Genomic DNA, 22832 nt, shown 5'->3' with positions numbered 1-22832 from the left:
GCACGCATCACCATATATAATGGTAAGACACTGGTTGCGTTGAGGTGACATCATCAATGAGATACTATACCGGATCGCTGAGATCATACGTGGGGCGGGATCTTGCTCAGGTTGCTTCGGTGAAATAGGACAGCAAATGTCATATACTCCGTAGTATGGGGCTAGAGCTGGGATCTTCAAGGCTCGGTGAGGTTCTGAAGCTCTTCTTTTGCGATGTTGGTTTGTTGCCCTGGCTAGTTGAGAGGGCTGGGGTACTATGACGTTATGTCGCGTGCTGAGGAGTCTCGACTTGGTGGATGCGATGCTCGTCAGAATGGAGTGGAAGGGTTTGGAATAGTACAACATAGAGCTTGATTGAGCTGAGGAAGCTATTGGTTTGTTTCGTCTAGCTCGTGGCCGGTGGTAGCTGAAGGTATACCTAGTACAAGGATTGTGTTGCGGCCGAAAGACGTCTTACCCCACACAGAATATATACTTCGTCTCGGCGTCATGGTACAGGACATTTAACGCCGATAAGCTATAGACCTCTATCTCAAATTGGCTACCGAAGCTGCGATATATGTAGCGTGCGCCTAGAGAATGTTATTTAATTTTTTCTTTCTTTCTTTTTCTTTTTTTTTGGTTATTCCAATGTCTTCAGGCGACAAGCACAGCGGCCGCTGGCCACACCGAAACCGGAGTGATGAGACGCGCTCACCTAACCAAGTCATACTCTCATTTTGCAGAAGCCAATCGATAGGCTATGTACGGATATCGCGCAATAAATGCCTATTATCTCCTCGCAAGCCATAGGTAGGACGTGATCGATACCCGGATGGCCCAATTGCAATCGCAGTTTCTCCTATTGAAGCTCCATCTGCATGCTCGACAACCCCTCACTGACAGCTTCTTCGCCTTGAACCTCTACCAAGCCCTGGGAAAATCATTATATGTGCCGAACATCCGACCGCGCCTACGCTGTTTATTGTCAGCATATAAACCGGCCTACAACCCCTCAAGACGAAGTTACACCACGTCCTCCCAAACGCCACACAAGATGTCTACTCCAGAGATACAACCCCGCTACCTCGACCTCTTCCAGAAGCTAGAAGCCAGCATCACTAATGCGGGCTCTATTCCCAACGACAAATGGGCTATTCTTGCAATAGCAACACTTGTCGCGGGCCCGGACCCTGAGCGCGCAGACCAATTATACCTGTACCTCACCTCACAATCCCGGTATGCAACATCTGAAAGCAGAAAGGAGCTCGTCCGGCGACTTCGCGAAGCGCTCTTCAAAGCCGTCATTATAGTCGGCGTCTGCAAGCCCATTGAAGCCATTCTAGCAATTTCAAAGGTTGAGAAGGACGAGGACAAGGACATCAGCCCGCCAACAAGAGAGAAGTGGACCAACGACGAATCGAACCACGAGCGCGGGGTTGGATGGTTCAGCAAGCTTTACGCAAGAAACGGAAATTCAACCCTGGATCTGTTCAATGCGCACAAGGACTTTTCATGGCTGAGTACGGAAATTACCTATGGGCTCTTCTTGAGTGACCGGCAGGTGCTGGATGACCTGGACACGCAGTTGGTTGTTTTGCCTGCGATAATGAGCCAGAACTTGCCGAATGAGACGAACTGGCATATCAGAGGGACGAGAAGGTTAGGGGTTCCCATTGAGGACGTGAAGACTATAACGGAGTGTGTTAAACTTGTTGCGGAGTTTTATGGTGTGACTCTGGACAAGGTGCCGTCGGTTGAAGATGTCGAGAAGGATGTATAGGCTTAAAAATCCTTGGATAAGTGTCGAATAGCATATATGCTTTGCGTCCTAAATAAACAACATAAGTAGATCTGAGCCTTGGAAATGCATGTCTTGATTCTTCAAACTATGGACGTGGATGGTCTGCAGATTGAACAATCAGACATCAAGAACAGAGGCGTGAGAAAGTACGGAGTAGAGGCCACAAGAAGTTTTCAGAATCTGATGGGCTTAATATCTGCTCTGTGTTGTAGTTGTCGAGGAGCTGGGCCTGAACACTCTCGCGCCCCGGATCATCACCCTTATTGGATTAGGCAAGCCCGCAATTTTTCCCGCCAAGTCCGTTCCCCTCCTCCGAGAACTTTTAGTTGAGCTACAACACCACAAGGTTTAGTTCTCCCACACCTCTCAAAAGCCGCAATGGGAAAGCGCAAGCAAATCAAGGACGGCGACGTCGAAATGGGGGGCACCGACCCCAAACTCGAAGGAGACGAGTCCTCGGACGAGGTACGAAAATCGAACCAGCTACCCCCCGAACTCCTCGATAATAGCTCCATAGCGCAAGGGACTAACAATGTGCGCAGGATATGGACATGGTCAACGTCGACTTTGAATGGTTTGACCCGCAAGAGATCGACTTTCACGGCCTCAAGAACCTCCTCCGCCAGCTCTTCGACGTCGACGCCCAGGACTTTGAGCTTTCCGCGATTGCAGACATGATAATCACACAGGGGTTATTGGGATCAACGGTCAAAGTCGACGGAAAGGACTCGGATCCATATGCTTTCTTGACGGTTCTGAATCTGCAAGAACATAATGTACGCCCTCAATCCTCGGTTTGAAATAGTGTTGCTGACCTGGATAGGATAAACCCGCCATTAAAACTTTGACGACATACCTGCAACGAAAAGCCAAGGCTAACCCATCCCTCGAACCCCTCGCCAACCTTCTCTCGCAAACTCCCATCCCGCCCATCGGTCTGATCCTTACCGAGCGTCTAATCAACATGCCCTCCGAAGTCGTTCCGCCGATGTATACCATGCTGCAGGAGGAGATCGCTTGGGCGATTGAAGAGAAGGAGCCGTACAACTTTACACACTATCTGATCGTCTCCAAGACATACGAGGAAATCGAGTCGAAACTGGATATGGAGGAGTCACGACCACAGAAGAAAAAGAAGAAGGCTGCGGGCGAGAAGGGAGAGCGGTTCTTCTTCCATCCCGAGGATGAAGTTCTCGAACGACATGCACTATGCTCAGGCAGCTACGATTACACCCACAAGCACGATGACGGGCATTCCGACTCGAAACGCGCGTTCCAGGAGCTTGGTATCCGCACGGGTGGGAGCATGATCTTGATTGAGGCTGCCAAGTTCGAGGGTGCGGTCAAGGATATGGCAGCGTACCTGCAAGCCGCGTCATAATTGATGATCTGGTACGATTTATAGATTAATGTGGCCATGATAGAATAAAAAGTCATCTATTTTCCCGTCCATTATATATCTACAAGTCGTCACGGCATAGCAGAGGGATTTCATCACTCCCATTGCGTGCCCTTCAAGCGCTGCATCAGATATTCTACCTCGACGACCTTGGTCAGAGGGATGACATATTCCTATCTCAATTAGCCAACATGGCCGAGCATGTTTGAAAGAAGGGAAGGTGAACGCACCTTGTACATAGCTTGGACAGCATGGACGTCAATCTTCGGCCCCGACTCATCAGGAAACCCAGGATCCGTCCCATACGTCTTCGCCTTGAGCGCCAACCGCTCAAGCACCTTCTGCTCAACCATCTTATTCGTAATGGCCTCATCAATCCCCTCACGATCCCCAGCCTTGATAAGCTTCACAAACTTCTCCGTCTCCGTCTGGAACTTCGACTCGGCGACAAACTTCCCGAAATGAATCCGCCTCGACAGCGCCTGCAAACAACTCACGTCGCACGTCGCCGCAGACCCATAATTCTCCTGCGTCTCGCCGCGGTCCTCGCGCCCGCCGAACCGCGGACAGATCGCGGGGAGGATATCCTCGACGTACCGCTGCTTGATCGTCTCGTTGACATTGACGTCGTTGTCGTGCAGGATCTTGGGGTAGTTGAGTGGTTGCAGGATCGGTTCTTCGAGGGCGTCGGGGAAAAAGGGGTACTCGTCGGGGGATTGGAAGCGGCGCACACGCGATTGCAGACGTTCTTGTTCGCGGAGGAGGTAGTCCATTAGGCTGATGGTTTCGTTGGGGATTCTGACGCCGTTGGCTTGGTAGATTGTTTTGTTGAGTGGGAATTGTACGCGCTCGATTAGGTGGAAGGTTATTGTGTCTTCTAGGCGGCTGTTTTGGTTTCATTGTCAGTCAGTTCCCTTGTTCCTTTTTTTGGCGTTTGTTCGCTGCGAGGGATCTGATGCAGGGGTGCCATGATTTCTGCGGGGTATAGAAAAGCATCTCCGATCTCGCTCGCGGACTCACATGAGTTGGAAGCGGATATTAGCCAGGTCCAGCGCCTTGGAGGCGTCAGAGAGATCAATTGCGGTGTCCATGGTGGATTGTGAAGCCAACTTCACCAAGTTTCAAAGATGTTATGGAAAATTGGCGAGGATTGAGAAAGAGTCGGAGAGAAAGAACTGGGGACAAGCATCTCTGGCGGCGTTGCGGGGCGGATCTTGACCGACTTAAATTCAGGAACGCTAAACCGAAATCCATTTATCCGCCTACGTTGCTCCTGGGGCTGCTGTGATGACAACCTTGGCATCCAATTAGAAAGCGACGTCGGCCTCCGGTTGGGAGAACATGCAAGTCCTGCTTGAGTTTCTGCTTTTGGCTCTGTTGTCTTCTGAGTGCGGGTTGAGTATACCATGGCCATGCAGAGGACAAACCAGCGGAGTTATGAATGAAAACTGACTCTACTTAATGCTCTAAGCAGATTGTCTTGAAAGATGTCCTCCCTAGCTCTTGTGACACTTATCGGTTCTGTGCAACCCAGTCAGCGATGGCTGTACGATCCCGATCTCGAGTCTAGACTCCTTTGATACATACACTTACAGGGTCGCCAGATCTTTTAGATCTCCAACTTGACCTACACTAAGACTGCCTCAGATCAATATCGCCCCGTTGACAATCGCCTGGGACCTGCCCAATTAATACTGATCACATTTTTAGGCATACCATGACACGACACTAGTTCAGCCAAGACAGATGAGATGACTTTCCGCTTCCTCCTCCTCACTTTTCGGGAGCAGCTGAAAGTTCCTCAGAGGTTTTCTGCTTTTCAAGCATGACACAGCTATTAAACTTGCCATTCGAGATAATACGACTCATAGTCGAGTGCCTACAGTCTAAACACGACATCAACGCGTTGATCCAAACCTGCCGCTTTCTCTATGACGCTTTTGACAGCCATCTGTATGAATATGACATGAGATACGCCTCTCGCTCGGCACTGAGATGGGCTGCCCGGCATGGCCACGATAGCGTGGTCGCAAAGTCCCTGGCCGCAGGTCCGTATGTCGAGTTCACCGGCTTATTGAACGGAGCCACACCGTTGCTTCTGGCCACCAGATATGGCCATGCGGGCATTGTCAAACGCTTACTGCTGCTGGTCGACCGGATTGATCTAGAAGCCTGGGACACTTGGTCTGGCCGTACGGCCCTGGCAGAAGCGGCCGCGAGCGGCCAAGCAGAAATAGCCAAGCTACTACTGGAGAAGGGCGCCAATGTTCAAACCAAGGATCGGGATTCCTGCAGTCCTCTGTTGCTAGCCGTGGAGAACGGCCACTATGAGGTAGTGAGGATGTTACTCGACCACGGGGCGCCTGTGAACACCAGACACAAGCACTACCAAACGCCACTCTCACAGGCTGCTGAAAGGGGACGCTTGAAGTGTGTTGATCTTCTGCTTCAGTATGGCGCAATGGTGGACTCCCAGGATGGTTATGGTAGGACTGAGCTGTTCCATGCGGCAAAGAACAGTTATGATGCGGTCGTTAAGCGATTGCTGGAGGCAGGCGCCGACCCTAATAAGCGCGCCAGCCGGGTAAATGGATGGACACCTTTGCATCAGGCGGCCTGTAATTCGAATGTATCCGTGATCAGACTCTTGCTCGGGGCTGGGGCTGATCCGAGGGCCACTGACGAGCAGGGCCATATACCAGCGCACTTGGTGGACTCAAACGGGTCAGCTGGTTTTTCGCCATCTGAAAGTGACGTCGTGCGTGACTTGCTCGTCAAGGCTGCTGTTGGAGATATGTTACCTGACGCTGTGAGCAAGGGCCTGATCGAGGAGATACTCTAGACATCATTATCGCAAAACGAGAACTTTGAGAAGGATTGTTATTGCTCTTTTCGAATTGTTTTGATCATGAAAGCTTCCTTGGGTGTTTAGAGTGTGGCTTCCGGGTACGCGCTGCGAACTCATATTTCCAAACACGATCCGATGCAAGAGATGCCTTTAATATCGATCGAAAATAATTTTTCATCATTCTCTTGTAGGACAAGTTGAGGACAGATAAAACAGGAAATTGTAGCTGCGGGATGAGGCGGTAAAATCAGCGGCAAAACCAAGCAGCGAAGGAGGAATCCGGCGCCGCGGTAAATCGTCGCGTGCACCTCCAGAACTTCTCCCCAAGCAATCAGCTGCCAACAACCCCTTCCCTGTCGCCTCTCTCCCCGTATGGAACTTGAGAACTAGAGCTATCTCTGGTCGGTGCCATGGACAAGCACCCCCGCGATGAATCTCCTTCCGGTCTATCAGATATTGTCGAGCGTGACGGCCTCTTGGGGACCGGCATCACCGTATTTCCCCTCTCCTCGCCACCGACTGCTCCAACCAAAGCTAACTGATGCATCGCGATAGACTCGTCATATCGAGGCCTTTGGGAGAAAAGTCACATCAACTGCTGGGCACTTGATGGGGCCGTCCGGCGATACAACCACAAACACCCACTATCACAACGCTATGGTGGACATCCACCGCGAGCTCCGGCGCCCCGATACACAGCGCAGAGTATTCGCCCTCACACAGACTACGCCGACCGACCTTGTTCGCTCCAAGCTGTCGACATCCGAAATCCAGTCGCGCGCCCTCTCCTCGCTTCCCGATGAGCTCCTTGCAAACATACCCGAAGACTCCAGCACCTACTCGCTGTTCCAGGGCTTCCAGGCTACCCAGGATGACCAAGAATACAGAAAGACCCATCGCCGGGGGAGGTCGAAGAGCAAGAAGCTGCTAAAAGAGAAGGGTGCCAGTGCCGAGCAGGCTCTTCCGTCCACGTCGAGCGACCTGAAGAAGGAGCGGGATCTGCTGAACCGGCGGATGGAGCTGATGGGGGTTCGCAAGAATATGTGCAGCTCGGAGATTCTTGACATTGACAATAAGATTGCGAATTTTCATCGGATGCGCCAGATTGTGTTGGATCGGCTGGCTGGCTTGGAGATGGAGGAGGCGGAGCTAGAACATGAGGGTGGGTACCTCGTTGTTATATTATGATGTGTCGCTGATTGTGATAGTCACTGAGATCGAGAACAAATTGGAGGATATGCAAGAGGAAGAGGCGCAGAACCAACCTGTCGCCACACCGGGCTCGTCTGAGGCCAACGATGACTCTCTCGTTTCGGAAGACCCGGCTATGGATGCAAGCTTCATGTCGGAATCAATATATCAGAAGCTACCTTCACCGCGCAGCCTGAAGCATCGCTCGATACGTGCGTTGATCTTCTTGACATTTAGATTGACTAGCTAACTAGAAATAGGGAAACGGTCTATGCCGGTACTACATGAGCACTTTGCGCCCGGCTCGGAAATCAAGGAAATGCAGGCGCACAACGATGTCGTAACGGCGATCGACTTTGACTACCCGTTTGGAACCATGATCACAGCAGCTCTAGATGACACAGTCCGAGTTTGGGATCTTAATGTCGGCCGGTGTACAGGCTTCTTGGAGGGACACAACGCCTCTGTTCGGTGTCTCCAGATTGAAGATAATATCGTTGCGACAGGCTCTATGGATGCTTCGGTCAAGCTATGGGATTTGAGCCGTGCTAGATCGGGTCATAAAGATAACCGTCTCAACAAGGGAGAGGAGGACGATGCTGCCAACACGACTAGTCTGGAAGACTGCTTTGTTTTCTCCTTGGACGCCCACGTTGACGAGGTGACGGCACTTCATTTCAAGGGCGATACGTTGGTATCAGGGTCTGCCGACAAGACGCTGCGACAATGGGACTTGGTCAAAGGGCGCTGTGTACAAACCCTGGATGTGCTATGGGCAGCTGCGCAAGCATCATCGCTAGGGAGTGACTCGCAATGGCGACCGTCAGGACGCATGCCAGACGCTTCTGCAGACTTTGTTGGAGCCGTGCAGTGCTTTGATGCAGCTTTGGCGTGCGGTACCGCTGATGGTATGGTGCGACTATGGGATCTTCGTAGCGGACAGGTTCATCGAAGCCTCGTGGGCCACACCGGTCCTGTGTCATGTCTGCAGTTTGACGACGTACATCTAGTAACGGGCAGTCTCGACCGCAGTGTCAGAGTACGTTACCACACCCTTTCTTACCTATAATATAGCTAACTGTTACAGATATGGGATCTCCGGATGGGCTCGATATACGACGCATACGGCTACGACAAGCCAATCACTAGCATGATGTTCGACACGAAGCGGATCGTCGCCGCGGCAGGAGAGAGCGTGGTCAAAGTCTACGACAAAGCCGACGGCAACCACTGGGACTGCGGTGCCGGAGTTGGTGCCGACGAGACAGGACCCGGCCCTGCTATTGTCGAGCGCGTGCGAATCAAGGACGGATTCCTCATCGAGGGTCGTAGGGATGGAGTGGTCGCGGCTTGGACCTGCTGAACCAGGCGTATATGAAGCCGACCGATGCCTTGCAACTTCACAAGGTCGGCCACGTACATGTCGATTGTCTGCGCATCTGTATATTACATTCTATTTTTGGAGTACAATAGAAGGAAGGGTGGTTGTCCCTACGGACGGACTGTCGTCGTTTCTCGAGTTATTTCCTGGGGGTGGAATAAGACAAAGATAAGTGTGATAAAGGTCGTCCAAAACCAGGAGTAAAGATTGTAAAAATAGATGAAGGGATAAAGGGTTCAAGTTTCAAGGAGAAAGAATCGCCGTCAATTGGAGACGGGCTCTTTGTATGTTTTATCCTCGATCTGAGACTCAAACTGTACCAAATTGCTTAGTGGTACCAGTCATCCATGATACCCTAGGGAATTTGCTCATTCTGCAGACTTGGCTATCCTCGTGGCTCCCAAGGCTTTTGATGCCGAGCCTCAGTCGCGCTTTTCTTAATCGGGTATACGTGTTTCCCCATACATTTCACTTTTATGATTTCATCATCTCCAATCGCGACCACGATATCAAATCCAGCACCCATCGACTTTGAATTACAGATCAACGCGTCTCCTCCGCTGCGCGATGAGGAGCTCTCCCTACTATCAGCTTTACGGTCGCTAATTGTATGCTGTTCTGGCCTGGCGCGTCGACCTCGCGCGTGCCGTGTCCATCCCACTTGCGACAACTCTTCTTTCACGGACCACACCACCAATTGGGTCGGCAATCTGTTCTATCCTTGGGTGACTGGGTTTGTTTCTCGACTTTTTGTTCTTCGATCGAAGAACAAAGCACCTGAAGTGGTGGCGGCTGCCTTGTCTGGCTTTGCGCTTCTTTCACGTCTTGTCCGCTATTGACATCGGTGTTACTCTTTACGCATAACCATTCGAATATCCTTCGACGCATCCCACTTTTATTCTCTAAACTTCGACTCTTGATTCACACACCACTATTCACTCGAAAACTGCTTCTACTACATTGACCATTTCACGGTAGGTGACTTGCTGACAGTCTACCGCTTTCACTAACGCCGATGCAGATACATCAACATAAATGCCACCCAAAAGAGCTGCCACCCCGAAGCGGGCAAAAAGCTCGCCGCGGGCCGGCTCTGTAAAGCCTAGCCCAAACCTGGGAGTTGGTGCGCTCCCACATATCCCCACCAAGCACTCATTCGCCTATGGCTCCTCCGCGACGCCCATTCTCCCTCACATGCTGGCGCCGAAGCCGCTGATGAGCCTGGATGAAATGGCCAACAACATTGAAGATGCCGTGCAAACGGCCAAGGAGCGAGAGATTAACGAAATGAATGATAACATGAGTGTCAGCACACGCTCGCGCTCGCGCTCGCGTCTGCGCAACTCATCGGAATTTTCTACACCGCCGCGAAGACTTCGACGGGAGCCGACGCCTGACGAGACACAGCTGCATCAGTCTCTCGAGCAGGCTTCTAGCATCTCGAGCCGGATGTCGTCGCTTACCCCTGTCCCTCCGTCACGTCACAGCTTCTCTTCGGTTTCGAGTGTAGAGGTGCCTCGAGGGCCCACCGCGAACGAACTCTATCCAGAGGCAATGCACCGACAGCAGACGCCTGAAACGCCCATGACTCCGAATAATCCCTTGGAGTCTTCTCTTGGTGACTCGTCTGCCATATCATATAACATCGAAAGGAACATTGTCGATGAGAACCTCACGCGGACCCGGACCAACATCACCGCCCCCCCTCGACGCTTGAAAAAGGGTCGAATGCCGTTTGCGCATATTGAGGAAGAAGACGAGTCCTCGCCATCGCCCGTTGCACCTTCTTCCGAATCAGGTTCGATATTCAGTGGGCCTATTCGAAACTTGATTCCTCACCGCTCGTTGATAAATTCGTCGCCACCTAGATCGAGCTCAGAGAAGAGTACTGAAACACGTGGCAAATGGCAGACATTGCTGTCATGGCTGCCACGAGACGGCATCTTTCCCTGGATTCTGCGAGCGCTCCTTTTCGTGTTGGTGCTCTCAGCGCTGTACATGATTTCAGACTCCGATCGTAACACTCCAACAACGGGCCTTGTAGACAACTCAGGCCTGAAATTGCTGTCCAAGCAGGTGAACAATTTAGGATCACAGGTGTCCTCGCTGTCCGAAGACTTGAGATCGATGAAGACGGAGGTCCGCAAGATCCCTGCGCCAACGACGATATACCAGTACCCCAAAGGCTATGGCGCTGGAAGTACAGACGTGGTCAAGTACTACAAGACGAATTTCCTCTCAATCGGCGCCGGCGTGCTCATCGATCCGTACATGACCAGCCCCACGGCCGAACCCAAATACAATATCATACAAAAAGCCTATCTATACCTGACGAAGCACGAGCACTACCACCAGCAACCGCCGCGTGCGGCCTTGACTCCTTGGGAGGACTATGGCGACTGCTGGTGCAGCGCCCCGCGCCAGGGTATGTCGCAGCTTGCGGTCATCTTGAGTCGGCGCATCCTCCCCGAAGAAGTCGTCGTCGAGCACATGCCCAAGGCAGCGACTTTGCGACCCGAAGTGGCCCCACAGAACATGGAGCTCTGGGTGCGGTATCGCTACGTCGGCAAGGGCTCGCGTCCGTACAAATGGTCTGTCAGTTCGTTCCTGCGCGGTAATCCGGAGACCATTGCCGGACAGGACGCTCTCAAGTCGGACAGGAAGATCCTGCGCGGACCCGTCCTGGACGCCCTGCGACTGGCATGGCGCGACGAGCCGGATAGTTCGTTTTCCGACGATCCGTACCTCGGTCCGGACTTTTACAAGGTCGGGACGTGGATGTACGATATCAACGACAAGCAGCATATCCAGAGGTTCCCGCTGACCGCAATCATCGACTCAGACGACGTCCGCGTGGACAAGGTTGTGTTCCGCGTAAACTCGAACTGGGGAGGAAACGAGACTTGCATTTACCGGGTGAAGCTGCACGGAAGGCTGTAACCCATGTCGTCCTTTTGAATCGACCTTCTGACCGAGTGAGCCGTCGAGCAGCCAGGAGCATGCCACGGCCACGCGGTCGCGACAAGAAAAGTGCAGCGTCGCCCGGGCTAGACATGCACTTTAGCTAGCTCATACGGGCAGATGATGCGCAATCATTTTAGGAGTTTGCAGTTTACACTTTGCAGTTTACAACTATGATTCTGGCGGGAGTTGAGGGCGTTGCGGCGAGCATGATATCCCGGATCTGATGGGTTGGTTTGGCCTTTGATCTGTTTCTTTTGCATTTGCTACGTACATAGTGTACATAGACTTGGTATTGCTTATTGGTGCATTGAACATTATATTCTACGCCATCTGTAAGAACCAAGAAAGCGTATATCCGAATTGAAACCCATATATGTAACCAAGGTATATTCCCAACCCACCGGTAAGCCCCCATCAAATGAATAAAAACAAAAGAGAGTAGATAGAGAACGTCAAGCCGAATCAAACTCCGGATTCACCCACCCCGGCATCCCCCCTCGCGCCCTCAGCCTCGCCCCGAACTTCCACAGCCCCGCAAACAGCGCCGTCCCCGCTACAAACACGATGAGCGCCTGCGCCGTGAACGTCCATGTCCACCCTGCGGAGGCTTGCCAGGGGGATATGAAGAACTACCCGCCACAAATTTTAGCTGTTGTTCCTACTCTGATATGTTTTTGGGAGATGGAGGAGCTGGGAATTATAGATGGGGAAACGAGGAAGGGAGGACGACATACCGGATTCACAAACGCAGACAGATTCAGGAACACCGCGTAGAAGATCACCACGGCTGTTGATTGGAGCGGGTAGCTGTCAATGATATAGGAGCTCGTGACGGTGTTGCCGACTTGGATTCCTGCGCCGACTGTTGCACATACCATGTTAGCAAAGCCCACACTACACAGAACCCTGATGATGAGTAGTAAACTGAGAAAAGGAAAGGTGAGGTAGGGAGAAGGACAGAGAGAAAAAAAGAAGTCAGGAAAGGGAGACATACACAGAAACAACCCCACCTGGCCCGTAACCCAATGCCAATTCCTCTGCACACTAACCCCCCAAACCACCAGCCCGACGCCGGTGAGTACAATCGCCGGAAACGCCAACGGCAGCCTCATCTCCGCAACGCGCACCCCGCCATTCCGTTTCGCCAGCCGCCTCACAATCGCATCACTCAGTCTCCCCGAACAGAACACCTCGCTGAGAATCGTCCCCAGGAATAATCCCAGGAATAACAGGCCTTGGATTAGGGGTGTGTATGTGGGATACGCGGCGGGGATCATGGTTATCACGGATAACACCCACCAGTACCACAGGAAGGAGTAGCCCAACACGGCGAGGGGGATTATCGGGAGGGTGAATGTTGAGACGAAGCGGGTTAGGGTTGTGTAGAGGGGTGCGTGGGAGAGGCCGGGGATTGGGGCCGTGTTGAAGAGAGGGAGGGATTTTGTGCGGGGAACTGAGGGGATATTGCTGGATTCTGCTTCTGCGGAGGCTGAGGGAGAGGCGCTAGGAACTGGAGGTGTATGTGCCGACTTCTCAGTTTGCCCCTCGAGATCCGTACTCGACGGAGACGCCGCTGTAGACGTAGTACCCTTGGGCATCCGCGCAAGCATCAGCGTCCGCGGATACAGCGTCTCCGGCATGAAGAAGATCTCGAGGACGAGTAGGGCGCCGAAGAGGATGGCGTTGAACCAGTTGATCCAGGCTGCGCTGACGAGGTTGAGGAAGCCGCCGACTGTCTCACTTGCATTAGCACATGCACGAGTCATTCAGGATGGTAGTTGGAAGACACTCGGGTTGGGAAACGTACAGGTTGGACCGAGAAGGAGACCCGAGTCAATAGCGAGAACCCATAGCCCCAGCTTCTCGCCGCGCTCGTAGTCGAAGAAGAGGTCGTTTACTGTTAGAGTAGGGTTAGCCACCGCCTACTCTCCAGATCTCACATATTCAGATCAACTCTAGGCAAAGAAAGAAGACTTACCAACCGCCATCCCAACACTACTGGCTGGTGCAACGCCAAACCCCTGAAAGAACCTCGCGGCCATATACCCAGCATAGCCATCAGCAACAGCAGCACCGATGGTGGCAACGAGGGCGATGAGAGTTCCGACAAGGAAGACAATACGCCGTCCGTAGACATCGCTCAGCGAGGACCAGACGAGGGGTCCGACGGAGAGGCCCAGTGCCGGGATCGCGACGGTCCAGTTGACCTGCGAGTAGCTGATGCCGAATTGCGATTGGATCTCGGGGAAGGAGGGGACGGTTGTTGTTGTTAGGTAGGTGAAGAGGAAGTATCTAGGGTGTCTTGTTAGACATCTTTGCTCTTGTCAAAGATAGACGGAGAAGGTGGATGTGTGGTGGTGTTTGTGCTACAGAGATGCAGGGTTCTGCAGTAGATGCGTAGGTTAGGTTAGGGTAAAAGTATGAGGACATACTTGAACATGACAATCCCCAGAATCCCATTCTTCTGCAACCGTGACCAATTCAGCGGGTCCAATGGATCAGAGGTTGGCTGGGGGTGTACGCGGATGCCATCCTGCTCAACGGGGTCAACGTTGATACCCGGTGGTTTTTCCTGGACGGTATTGTCCCTGTCCATGTCCATTAATTTTGGCTTCTTGTCTGATTTCTCCATGGCGAATGAACTCGACTGGGGATAAATATGAAATTATATAGGCAGGCATTTTGCGGCGTTGAAGGTAATGCTGAAACAGAGACGTCGAATCGCGACGCAAGGCGATATCTCTTATCAAGGGCGAAAAGGAGCAGGATTCCTGAGCTGATCTGGGGTGCACAAGTTACTAGCAGCGCATAAAGAAGCAATTATTGGATGTGCAAGGAATAGATAAGATCGGGGTATTATTCATGTATTTATTAATGATATTTTCGGGGCAAGTATACAAGAAGGATATACTTCGTCCGTTCCATCGCATGTCCAGCGCGCGACACTACTGCGGACAGCCATCGACATGCTCCTCCTCATCCTCTTCGCCCTCCTCAAAACCTCCGCGGCAAAACTGCTACTCACGCTGCTAATCACGTCAATTGCCATTATTCACCAGATAATAATGATTATCATCAACGAGGGCTGACTGGTACGTATCTCTATCTCCGCCAGTGTCCCATTCTCCTCGTTTTCGTCTGGTTTGCTCATACTTCGTTTCAGACTCGCAACCAGTCTATCCCCGTTCGGGTCAATAGATTGAGAACTGATAAGCATCGCCGATGGAGCGCCGATGAGACCAGCGTGGATCGCCCACTTGTCACTTGCCTAAACTGGTCACGGTCGTGCAGTCTGGACCCGTCACTAGTCATGCATGGAGATGGATCGCGGTGGGGACACGATGGTCGGAGGATCGAGGAGAATCGGGTCTGAACTGGAGGTGTTGGCAGTGGATTTGAATGTTAGGGCACGAATTACGAATGTATGCATGTTAGCGTTGCTGGCAGGCTGAGGACCTGCGTAGATAGAGTATATACTAGACATTCTGTCTCGCTTTTCATGCTTCGTCTCAATTACAACCAGATCAACGAAATGCCGGTTTCCATCCCTCGCCGTGGCTCGCCCGAGCCCACCGAGTATACGTCTCTCCTCCCCAAGCCAGACATCGACGACCCTCCCGAGTTCATCGAACAAGATGAGCACGACAGCAGAAAGGCGATCCTCGCTGAATTCTGGCTCCTCCTCAAGAGTGCCATCCCAGTGATCCTGGCCTACACCCTCCAGAACAGCCTCCAGACAGCGACTGTCCTGATCGTCGGCCGAATCTCGCCAGAACATCTCGCCACCAGTGCCTTTTCGCTCATGTTTGCCATGATCACCGCGTGGATGATTGCCCTCGGCGGGACGACGGCCGTCGATACGCTGGCCTCGTCGTCTTTCACGGGCAGTGCGAATAAACATGACCTGGGAATTTTGTTACAGCGGGGATTCTTCGTCCTCGGCCTGTTCTATATCCCCGTTGCCATTCTCTGGGCCTGCGCCGAGCCGGTCTTTCTCTTCCTCGGACAGGATCCGCAGCTCTCACGAGACAGCGCGCGCTTTCTTACCTGTTTGATCCCCGGTGGATTGGGATACATTTACTTTGAGCTCATGAAGAAATACCTCCAGGCCCAAGGTACCTCACCGCCACCCTACCCTTGCGTCGTGCAACCGCTAATCCTGTAGGAATCATGCGCCCCGGCACATACGTCCTCCTACTCACCTCCCCCCTCAACGTAGCCCTCACGCACCTCTTCGTCCACACACTAGAACTCTCCCTCCTCGGAGCCCCCCTCGCCCTGGGAATCTCCTACTGGACCTCCTTCCTCCTTTTGGTCGCTTACACACGCTTCATCGCCGGCTCCGCCTGCTGGGGCGGGTGGACTCGCGAATCCCTCACCAACCTACCCACGTTCGCCCGCCTCGCCCTAGCGGGAATCATCCACGTCGGCACCGAATGGTGGGCCTTTGAAATCGTCGCTCTCGCCGCCGGCCGCCTGGGAACCATCCCGCTCGCCGCGCAGAGCGTCATCATGACCGCCGACCAGGTCCTCAACACCATCCCCTTTGGAATCGGGGTTGCGACCTCTGCGCGTGTGGGGAATCTACTCGGGGCCCGTGACGCACGAGGTGCATCCCGCGCAGCAAATGTCGCTGCTGTACTAAGCATGGTCGCCGGCGGGGTCGTCCTTGCTGTGCTAATGGCCACCCGAGAGCACTTTGCGAAACTTTTCAACTCGGACCCGCGCGTCGTAACTCTAACAGCCGACGTCCTCCCCTTCGTCGCGCTCTTCCAGATCGCGGACGGACTCAATGGAAGCTGTGGGGGTAGTCTCCGTGGCATGGGCCGGCAGCATGTCGGTGCGCTGGTGAACCTGGTCAGCTACTACGGCGGGGCGCTGCCGTTGGGGATCTGGATGGCGTTTCATGGGTGGGGGCTGAAGGGCCTGTGGGTGGGACAGTGTATTGCGTTGTATCTTGTGGGGGCACTCGAGTGGGTGATTGTGGCAAGGAGTGATTGGGGGAGGGAGGTTGAGAAGGCGTTTCTGAGGATGGATGAGGAGGAGAGGGTTGAGGAGGGGGGATTGCATTGATTGATTGCAAGAAGAGAAAAGTGTATGTATGGCGCCACGACAGCGAGACAGACTTCCATAGTATGGCGATGACGGAGAAGGAAGGCGAATGGAGAATGATGAGATGAGGAGATGGAGAATGTTCACGCATCGATTTCCACGGTTTCGATTTGTACATACCCCGGACCTTATCGCATTTGCTCAAGATAAGCAAAATTCCACTCTAATTGGTGCGATAAGCAGGGATCGCTCGCAGGACCCGGCGTCTCGGCACCAGCTCAGCACTAAAATCAAGAGTAACACTAGCAACTGCGTACATTCTAAGTTAGGGAGAGAACAATTAAGGCTTCTCCTCCGGCCTTCCTCTTTCGTCCACATATACATTGAGCCCTCCCCAGACCTCAACGTCAATCATCAATACAGCCGTTATCTCTGCATACTCGAGAGTGAGACTCCTCGGAGAATTATCCTGTGCCGTACATACTCCATACTCCATACTATCTGCCGTTGGATCCACGCGTTTCTCCCCTCATTGCTCTTATTTGGGTACTATGGCGAGAGTCTAGAAGCCATGGGTCCTGTGGAGATGCAGCTGCCTCGGCGCCTCAGCGCGGATCATGCCAACTCTGATTATTGACTCGATGAAGAAGGTCGGAGGAGAAACCGTGCTACTTGATGATGATGCCAGAGACAAGCAAGCTCAGACAAACGGTGGACAGTGATATCCGTCTGATAATGGGATTAGCCAACTACAGGTTCTGGCATGTTTGTCTGTAGAGATGACTTACATATAAACCCCTCACTCGCCTCTACTATAGCCCGTCTACCACTGCCTCTCGTCCATCCTGTCTCTGTCAGTCAGCATGTTCACCTCAACCGTCACCCTCCTCGCCCTCTCGGCGGTCGCCTCTGCCCACGGTAACCACCAGACCCCCCTCACCGGACCCCTCCAGAAGCTCTGGTACAACACTCTGCCCGGTGACGGCGGTACCCAGGTACACACACTCTCTCTCCCACTCTCTTTCCCTCCCCTCCCCATCTCATCACAATCCATCTCTAACAATTCTTCTCAAATAACAGGCGGACTCCGTCTTCTCGGGAATCTCCACCTTCGGCCGTCTCCCATACTACCCGTGCCTAGCCAGTGAAGACGAGAAATTCGACATCGCCTTCATCGGCGCCCCCTTTGACACGGGCACCTCGTACAGACCTGGTGCACGGTTCGGGCCCAGTGGTATCAGGCAAGGTTCTCGCCGCCTTAATCTCTAGTACGTTGTTATACATATGTGTTTGAGGCTTACGAAGTTTGTGAATGGACGAAGGCTCACGGAAGTTGGGGTTTAGCGGTGGGTATAATGTGCCCCTCGAGGCGAATCCGTTTTCGAGTGAACTAAGAGTGCTGGATTGTGGGGATATTCCGGTTACTTCGTATGTTTACCCTACCTCTTATACTTGCCCAACTCGAAAGTGAGCAGTCATACTAACAAAAGATGTTTAGCTACGACAACGCCTACGCAATCCAACAAATCGAGTCCGGGCACAACGCCCTCCTAATGCGCCAACCCTACACATCCGCCTCTTCCCCTGGCCTCTCGCGCGCAGGCAAAACCCTGCCCCGCGTAATAACCCTAGGCGGCGACCACACAATCACCCTCCCTCTCCTCCGAAGCATAAACAAAGCCTACGGCCCCGTCACAGTCATCCACTTTGACAGCCACCTGGACACATGGAAGCCCAAGGTATTCGGCGGCTCGCCGAGCGAGGTCGCGTCAGTGAACCATGGCACGTACTTCTACCATGCGGCGATGGAGGGACTCCTGCGGAATGATACGAATATCCATGCGGGCATTCGAACGACGCTTTCGGGGCCGAGTGATTATGAGAATGATGGGTATGTCGGGTTTGAAATTGTAGAGGCGAGGGAGATTGATACGATTGGTATGTTGACCCCGTATCTTGGTTGAAGAGACGTTGGAACGGAACTGGGTATGGTACTGGGTATGGGGATGGTGATACTGACTGGGTATGTGTAGGAACGGAAGGAATAATCAAACGCATCCGCGAGCGCGTCGGCACTGAGAACCCCATCTACCTCTCCATCGACATCGACACCATCGATCCTGCCTGTGAGACTCCTCCCTTACCCTAGTTCCCCCACCTCCACCCTCCCAAAATAGTTACTAACAATGGAAACGTTAGTCGCCCCCGCAACCGGAACCCCCGAAACAGGCGGGTGGTCGACCCGTGAAATCCGGACCATCATCCGCGGCCTGGACGGGCTGAACTTTATCGGCGCCGACATCGTCGAGGTTGCGCCTGCGTACGATACGAATGCGGAGCTGACGACCATGGCTGCTGCAGACGTCCTCTATGAGGTGTTGACTATTATGGTTAAGAATGGGCCGTTGACTGTTGAGGGTTCTCAAAGGGGGGATTTGTGAATGGCTGCAAGGGGAATCACATTATATTGTCCAAGGTGTTTGACATGGAGAGGGAACTGGGGAGGTCATTACTGCTTTACTGCTAGGTTGATAGCTATGCTGATAAATGATTCTTGCGTTGAGTACAATATGTACAACGAATTCAATTCGTCCGTGATTCTATTATGTACCACCTATAAACCATCCATAAACTACCATATCCGTATCAAAACATCAATAAAGAGAAGAACCAAGCGGGGAATCATATATAATTCTCCCCCGGCAACTCCGGAATCCCAATCGTAATCGTGCTCTGCCTGCCACCAGTACTAGTAGTAGTATCCGGCTGTCCAACCCTCCTCGTCGACCACATACTCCGTTTCCCAGGTCCCGTCCCCTCGCCGAGTCCCGGGCCCCGTCTGCCCCTTTCTCGTTCGATACCTAGCCCCCGTGCGGCGGGGCGTGGGCGGGCGTTGGGTCGAGGAATTACGGTTATTGTTGTGTTTGCTCGCGTTACTCCATTCGTATTTCCAATTGCCATTCCTGAATTAGGATCAGGAGCTGAAGTAGGAGAGGTAGAATCCGGCGCAGCATCAACCTCCCACGGCGGGAGGACAACAGGCTTCGCGACCTTTTGCGAGAGCTCCGAGGGGACGGGGTTCCGAGACGGGATTTGCTCGGCTAGGCCCAGCCCCGGGTTCGGGTTTGGAGATGCGGAGAATGGAGGCGGATAAAGTCCCAACCCCATGCCCTGATGAGGATGCGCATGGTGCGCTAAGCCCGGCATCGACAGTGACATTTCCGGAGGAGGAGGGATAGACGGATGATGCTGGTGCTGATGCTGCTGCTGGGCATGCTGAGATGAAGCGTATTTCCTCCTTGCGCTGCGAACTTGGAAGTATGCTAGTATTGCGAGGAGGGAGATTAACGGCGCGCCGATTCCGGCGCCGAGGCCCAGGGCGATTTTGCCGGTTGATGTTAAACTTGTTTCTGGGGTGTTTGTTGTTTCAGAGCGTTGGTCTGTGGAAGTTTCTTCGCTTGTTCCTGTATTTGTTTCTGTGTTGGGTTGTGTAGAGGCGGTAGTGGAAGAAGAGGAGATATTGAACATCCCCGAAACAAAGCCTGTACTGGGCCAATCTTCATAATCTAACTTGGAGTTAGAATTAGAATTCGAGCTGGCGACGGCGTCTGTGTATGCATCTATTGAGAGAAAAAATGTAGATGGCTTCTCGAGGTCAAGCGCGTAGGGCTGCACGATCCAGGAAATATTCGATAGCGTTGAAGTGGATGATGTTTTTGCTGTATCCTCAGTTCGTTAGTATGCCCTTTTGATTGTTGCACAATGCTCCTGAGCTTCGACAAGAAACATGCGGACTGGGATAAGAGGGCGCGTACAGAAAATATTCCCCCCACTCCTGACCCCCGAGGTACCATTACCCCCTCGAGAGAGATCGCGCTGCCAGAGAGTAACATTGAATACATCGAGCGTCGTAATCCATGAGATCTCAACAACGTCGCCGACTTCGTATACCGTTGCTGAATCCGAGTCGGAGTCCGGGTTCACGTTTCCAGGACTCGTAAAGTAGTTCTCGTCGCGCGAGAGTTGTATACTCGTATGTGTATTTGAACGGGCAATTGGGTCAAGATCCGGATTTCCGATAGCGACGGCGAATACACCCTGAATTGTGATGAGGATTGAAATCCAGATGGAGATGATGGGTAGCATCTGGCATGTCGTTCAGGTGTGCATTTTTGAAAAAAGAGGGAGAGAGAGATTAAGCGCGGAAGCCATGTTATACAAGTACCTATTGAGAGACGCTAGATGCGATCATGTTTCAGACCAGGGGCGGACCATTGAGAGGGCTCTGCTAGGCGCTGTTGGTTGTAGAGCCCAAAAATGGCAGGTGTCGTGATGCTCGTGTTTCACTTAAGCGCTGTGTTGCCGCAGCCCTGAGTCTAAGGCCAAGGTCTCGCCCCACTCCAAATTATGTGGATGTCGTCGCCTTGAGTCGAATCGGTCGCTTTGCCATTTGCCGCGCTTCGATGTCACAGTGAGCAGTATTATACAATCAGGAACCACCTCACAATCAGCGCAATTGCAACTGAAAACAGTGCTGACAGCAGCCCAAGGAGAGTAAGTGCTTGCTGAAACCCGTCAAACGGGCGCCTCTCGCTGCTCAGCATATCGCCTATCTCTTCCTCTAGCTTTTCACCCATCGCTCGCAGAGAGAATTCGCTCTCGACTCGCTTACGGGCTAGCTCCGACATTCGTTTTAGGTCTTTCTCGCTCAATTGATAGAGCACCTTGTCCAGAACGGCCGTCCACTGCGAATCATCCGTGGCGTCGCGGAGCCAGCCGGTTTCGCCTTCGACGATCGTCTCGAGTGGACCACCAGTGTTTGATGCAAGGACCGGTATTCCTGCGCGCATGGCTTCGATGGGTACGATGCCAAAGTGTTCGTTTATAGGAGTGTAAAGGAGGAGGCGCGCTTGAGAGAGAAGAATATCGCGGAACGCGCTCGGCACGGACGGGAGGAAGAGGACGTCTATTGAGTCGGGAATGGAGAGGGCAGAGGGGACGGTTTTCGACGTGGCTGTTTCGAGCCCTAAGCTTGTCGCGAGGTTATCGAGTTCTCGGTGGTATTGAACGTTTTCCTGAACGCGGTTGTCGTAGCCGCCTGATCTGTTAGCACAGTACGAAAGAATTATGGATGTACATACCGGCAATGACCAATCTCGTTCCTTGTCTCTTCGCCTCTCCGAGTCCGTGATACGCGCGAATCGCCAGGGCGAGATCCTTCTTTCGCTCAAACCGGTTCACGCTCAGCAAGATCTTTTTCCCGCCCCATAGATTTCCATCTGCTTCGCCAACTTTCTGCGTCGTGTCGACACACGGATAAACAACCTTTACATCTCCCAGCTTCTCTCCTCCAAAGGTATCCTTGACAACACCTCTTGTAAACTTCGAGTTCGCGACGACCCGGTCCGACGCACTCATAGCCCATCCTTCAAACCAGTCGAACGGATACCGGTATAACGTCTTCACTGTCGTAAGCAGACTCGAACCCTCATCTCGTCTCGCAAGCAGTTGGTCGGGGAAGTGGCAGTAAAAGAGAATCCTCTGCTTCCCATTCTCGTGGTGTTGCCGTGGCCCAAACACTTTCAAAAGAGGAACGCAGGCCGGAACCTGATCAACAATAAACACCTCCTCAATGTCCCCTCCTTTTGTTTGCGCCAACTCGCCCAACAAACTCCAGGTCAAATGGACCTGCCTCAACACCGCGAACAAAACGTGGAATCGACCTCCAATATGCACAGGAAATATCGTATCTCCTCGCACCCTGACATCTAATGTTCCGTCCCTCGCCTCCTCGAAGCAATGCGACTTATCTCGGTGCGATGTGTAGATGGTGACCTTGTGTCCGTTGTTCTGGAGGGCGAGCGCAACATCGATGATTAGACGTTCCGCGCCGCCAATTCCCAGATCCGGGTGGATTATCGTCACGCTCGCAGGGTTTGCTAAGGGGTCCGGCATCGTGGGAAGGAGGACTGGTCAACTGCTAGTCGTGAGCAAGCTCTGGGTTGTGTCCGTGTGACACGGAGCGAGCTTATCGGAAAGTTGTCCAGAGTAGCGGAGGTCATGTGACAGCTAGTCTTATCGCTAGCTCAGGTGGGGCACAGCCAAGATTAGCATCCACGTGAGCCAAGCTTTATCTACTACAGCCAACGCCTTCCGAATACAAACTATAAACTGGAGCTTTGCCGCTGCGTGCGTACTTGATCCTGGACCAGGT

General features: G+C 52.8%; 11 protein-coding genes across 11 annotated transcripts; 7 read left to right on the top strand and 4 right to left on the bottom strand.

Annotated features, from left to right (window-relative positions):
• Nucleotides 1–723: 723 nt before the first annotated feature.
• BJX68DRAFT_238149 (uncharacterized protein) lies at nucleotides 724–2005 on the top strand. The gene has a single exon (XM_071040301.1). It carries the CDS (start codon nucleotides 815–817, stop codon nucleotides 1760–1762), a length of 948 nt encoding a protein of 315 aa, XP_070898583.1. The 5' UTR covers nucleotides 724–814; the 3' UTR covers nucleotides 1763–2005.
• An 84-nt stretch (nucleotides 2006–2089) lies between these two features.
• Nucleotides 2090–3217, top strand: BJX68DRAFT_238148 (protein-transporting protein BCP1). The gene is made up of 3 exons (XM_071040300.1): nucleotides 2090–2248; nucleotides 2326–2559; nucleotides 2607–3217. The coding sequence occupies exons 1-3, from the start codon at nucleotides 2162–2164 to the stop codon at nucleotides 3162–3164; spliced, it is 879 nt and encodes a 292-aa protein (XP_070898582.1). The 5' UTR covers nucleotides 2090–2161; the 3' UTR covers nucleotides 3165–3217.
• Nucleotides 3218–4369, bottom strand: BJX68DRAFT_238145 (chorismate mutase ARO7). The gene is made up of 3 exons (XM_071040299.1): nucleotides 4203–4369; nucleotides 3413–4067; nucleotides 3218–3355 (listed from the first exon to the last, which is right to left on the bottom strand). Exons 1-3 carry the CDS (start codon nucleotides 4271–4273, stop codon nucleotides 3278–3280), a joined length of 804 nt encoding a protein of 267 aa, XP_070898581.1. The 5' UTR covers nucleotides 4274–4369; the 3' UTR covers nucleotides 3218–3277.
• Nucleotides 4370–4964: 595 nt separating this feature from the next.
• BJX68DRAFT_98439 (ankyrin repeat-containing domain protein) lies at nucleotides 4965–6332 on the top strand. Its single transcript, XM_071050128.1, has one exon. The coding sequence runs from the start codon at nucleotides 5008–5010 to the stop codon at nucleotides 6022–6024; it is 1017 nt and encodes a 338-aa protein (XP_070898580.1). The 5' UTR covers nucleotides 4965–5007; the 3' UTR covers nucleotides 6025–6332.
• mdv1 (WD repeat-containing protein) lies at nucleotides 6233–8943 on the top strand. Its single transcript, XM_071050129.1, has 5 exons — nucleotides 6233–6524; nucleotides 6586–7192; nucleotides 7239–7433; nucleotides 7482–8260; nucleotides 8309–8943. The coding sequence occupies exons 1-5, from the start codon at nucleotides 6441–6443 to the stop codon at nucleotides 8582–8584; spliced, it is 1941 nt and encodes a 646-aa protein (XP_070898579.1). The 5' UTR covers nucleotides 6233–6440; the 3' UTR covers nucleotides 8585–8943.
• Nucleotides 8944–10393: 1450 nt separating this feature from the next.
• On the top strand, nucleotides 10394–11837 carry BJX68DRAFT_238141 (uncharacterized protein). The gene has a single exon (XM_071040298.1). It carries the CDS (start codon nucleotides 10601–10603, stop codon nucleotides 11540–11542), a length of 942 nt encoding a protein of 313 aa, XP_070898578.1. The 5' UTR covers nucleotides 10394–10600; the 3' UTR covers nucleotides 11543–11837.
• A 181-nt stretch (nucleotides 11838–12018) lies between these two features.
• BJX68DRAFT_255638 (putative MFS transporter) lies at nucleotides 12019–14162 on the bottom strand (the record flags this gene model as incomplete). The annotated part of the gene is made up of 7 exons (XM_071043080.1): nucleotides 12019–12195; nucleotides 12301–12428; nucleotides 12561–13019; nucleotides 13155–13298; nucleotides 13374–13463; nucleotides 13545–13858; nucleotides 13999–14162. The coding sequence occupies 7 exons, from the start codon at nucleotides 14160–14162 to the stop codon at nucleotides 12019–12021; spliced, it is 1476 nt and encodes a 491-aa protein (XP_070898577.1).
• A 936-nt stretch (nucleotides 14163–15098) lies between these two features.
• BJX68DRAFT_267382 (MATE family efflux transporter) lies at nucleotides 15099–16639 on the top strand (the record flags this gene model as incomplete). Its single annotated transcript, XM_071045813.1, has 2 exons — nucleotides 15099–15681; nucleotides 15732–16639. The coding sequence occupies 2 exons, from the start codon at nucleotides 15099–15101 to the stop codon at nucleotides 16637–16639; spliced, it is 1491 nt and encodes a 496-aa protein (XP_070898576.1).
• An 842-nt stretch (nucleotides 16640–17481) lies between these two features.
• BJX68DRAFT_276186 (agmatinase) lies at nucleotides 17482–19197 on the top strand (the record flags this gene model as incomplete). Its single annotated transcript, XM_071048036.1, has 6 exons — nucleotides 17482–17613; nucleotides 17699–17886; nucleotides 17963–18046; nucleotides 18117–18556; nucleotides 18652–18744; nucleotides 18818–19197. 6 exons carry the CDS (start codon nucleotides 17482–17484, stop codon nucleotides 19057–19059), a joined length of 1179 nt encoding a protein of 392 aa, XP_070898575.1. The 3' UTR covers nucleotides 19060–19197.
• A 1-nt stretch (nucleotide 19198) lies between these two features.
• On the bottom strand, nucleotides 19199–20931 carry BJX68DRAFT_98400 (uncharacterized protein). Its single transcript, XM_071050127.1, has 2 exons — nucleotides 20434–20931; nucleotides 19199–20337 (listed from the first exon to the last, which is right to left on the bottom strand). The coding sequence occupies exons 1-2, from the start codon at nucleotides 20762–20764 to the stop codon at nucleotides 19301–19303; spliced, it is 1368 nt and encodes a 455-aa protein (XP_070898574.1). The 5' UTR covers nucleotides 20765–20931; the 3' UTR covers nucleotides 19199–19300.
• On the bottom strand, nucleotides 20932–22630 carry BJX68DRAFT_98399 (GDP-Man:Man(1)GlcNAc(2)-PP-dolichol alpha-1,3-mannosyltransferase). Its single transcript, XM_071050126.1, has 2 exons — nucleotides 21760–22630; nucleotides 20932–21716 (listed from the first exon to the last, which is right to left on the bottom strand). Exons 1-2 carry the CDS (start codon nucleotides 22571–22573, stop codon nucleotides 21100–21102), a joined length of 1431 nt encoding a protein of 476 aa, XP_070898573.1. The 5' UTR covers nucleotides 22574–22630; the 3' UTR covers nucleotides 20932–21099.
• Nucleotides 22631–22832: the final 202 nt, after the last annotated feature.

Source organism: Aspergillus pseudodeflectus (assembly GCF_044049435.1).
Source record: "Aspergillus pseudodeflectus strain CBS 756.74 chromosome Unknown BJX68scaffold_24, whole genome shotgun sequence".
NCBI classification, from domain to species: domain Eukaryota; kingdom Fungi; phylum Ascomycota; class Eurotiomycetes; order Eurotiales; family Aspergillaceae; genus Aspergillus; species Aspergillus pseudodeflectus.
Note: the sequence above shows the minus strand (reverse complement) of the source record. Positions and strands in the feature narration are given on the sequence as shown.

Bases quoted from the DNA above. Each gene is read 5' to 3' on its own strand.
- BJX68DRAFT_238149 (XM_071040301.1), top strand. From the start codon at position 815: ATGGCCCAATTGCAATCGCAGTTTCTCCTATTGAAGCTCCATCTGCAT.
- BJX68DRAFT_238148 (XM_071040300.1), top strand. From the start codon at position 2,162: ATGGGAAAGCGCAAGCAAATCAAGGACGGCGACGTCGAAATGGGGGGC. The intron at 2,249-2,325 runs GTACGAAAATCG...CAATGTGCGCAG, and splicing joins GAGACGAGTCCTCGGACGAG to GATATGGACATGGTCAACGT. The intron at 2,560-2,606 runs GTACGCCCTCAA...TGACCTGGATAG, and splicing joins TGAATCTGCAAGAACATAAT to GATAAACCCGCCATTAAAAC.
- BJX68DRAFT_238145 (XM_071040299.1), bottom strand. From the start codon at position 4,273: ATGGACACCGCAATTGATCTCTCTGACGCCTCCAAGGCGCTGGACCTG. The intron at 4,068-4,202 runs GTGAGTCCGCGA...AAACCAAAACAG, and splicing joins AATATCCGCTTCCAACTCAT to CCGCCTAGAAGACACAATAA. The intron at 3,356-3,412 runs GTGCGTTCACCT...TAATTGAGATAG, and splicing joins CTGTCCAAGCTATGTACAAG to GAATATGTCATCCCTCTGAC.
- BJX68DRAFT_98439 (XM_071050128.1), top strand. From the start codon at position 5,008: ATGACACAGCTATTAAACTTGCCATTCGAGATAATACGACTCATAGTC.
- mdv1 (XM_071050129.1), top strand. From the start codon at position 6,441: ATGGACAAGCACCCCCGCGATGAATCTCCTTCCGGTCTATCAGATATT. The intron at 6,525-6,585 runs GTATTTCCCCTC...GCATCGCGATAG, and splicing joins TCTTGGGGACCGGCATCACC to ACTCGTCATATCGAGGCCTT. The intron at 7,434-7,481 runs GTGCGTTGATCT...AACTAGAAATAG, and splicing joins CCTGAAGCATCGCTCGATAC to GGAAACGGTCTATGCCGGTA.
- BJX68DRAFT_238141 (XM_071040298.1), top strand. From the start codon at position 10,601: ATGATTTCAGACTCCGATCGTAACACTCCAACAACGGGCCTTGTAGAC.
- BJX68DRAFT_98400 (XM_071050127.1), bottom strand. From the start codon at position 20,764: ATGCTACCCATCATCTCCATCTGGATTTCAATCCTCATCACAATTCAG. The intron at 20,338-20,433 runs GTACGCGCCCTC...CTGAGGATACAG, and splicing joins GAGTGGGGGGAATATTTTCT to CAAAAACATCATCCACTTCA.
- BJX68DRAFT_98399 (XM_071050126.1), bottom strand. From the start codon at position 22,573: ATGCCGGACCCCTTAGCAAACCCTGCGAGCGTGACGATAATCCACCCG. The intron at 21,717-21,759 runs GTATGTACATCC...CTAACAGATCAG, and splicing joins AACGAGATTGGTCATTGCCG to GCGGCTACGACAACCGCGTT.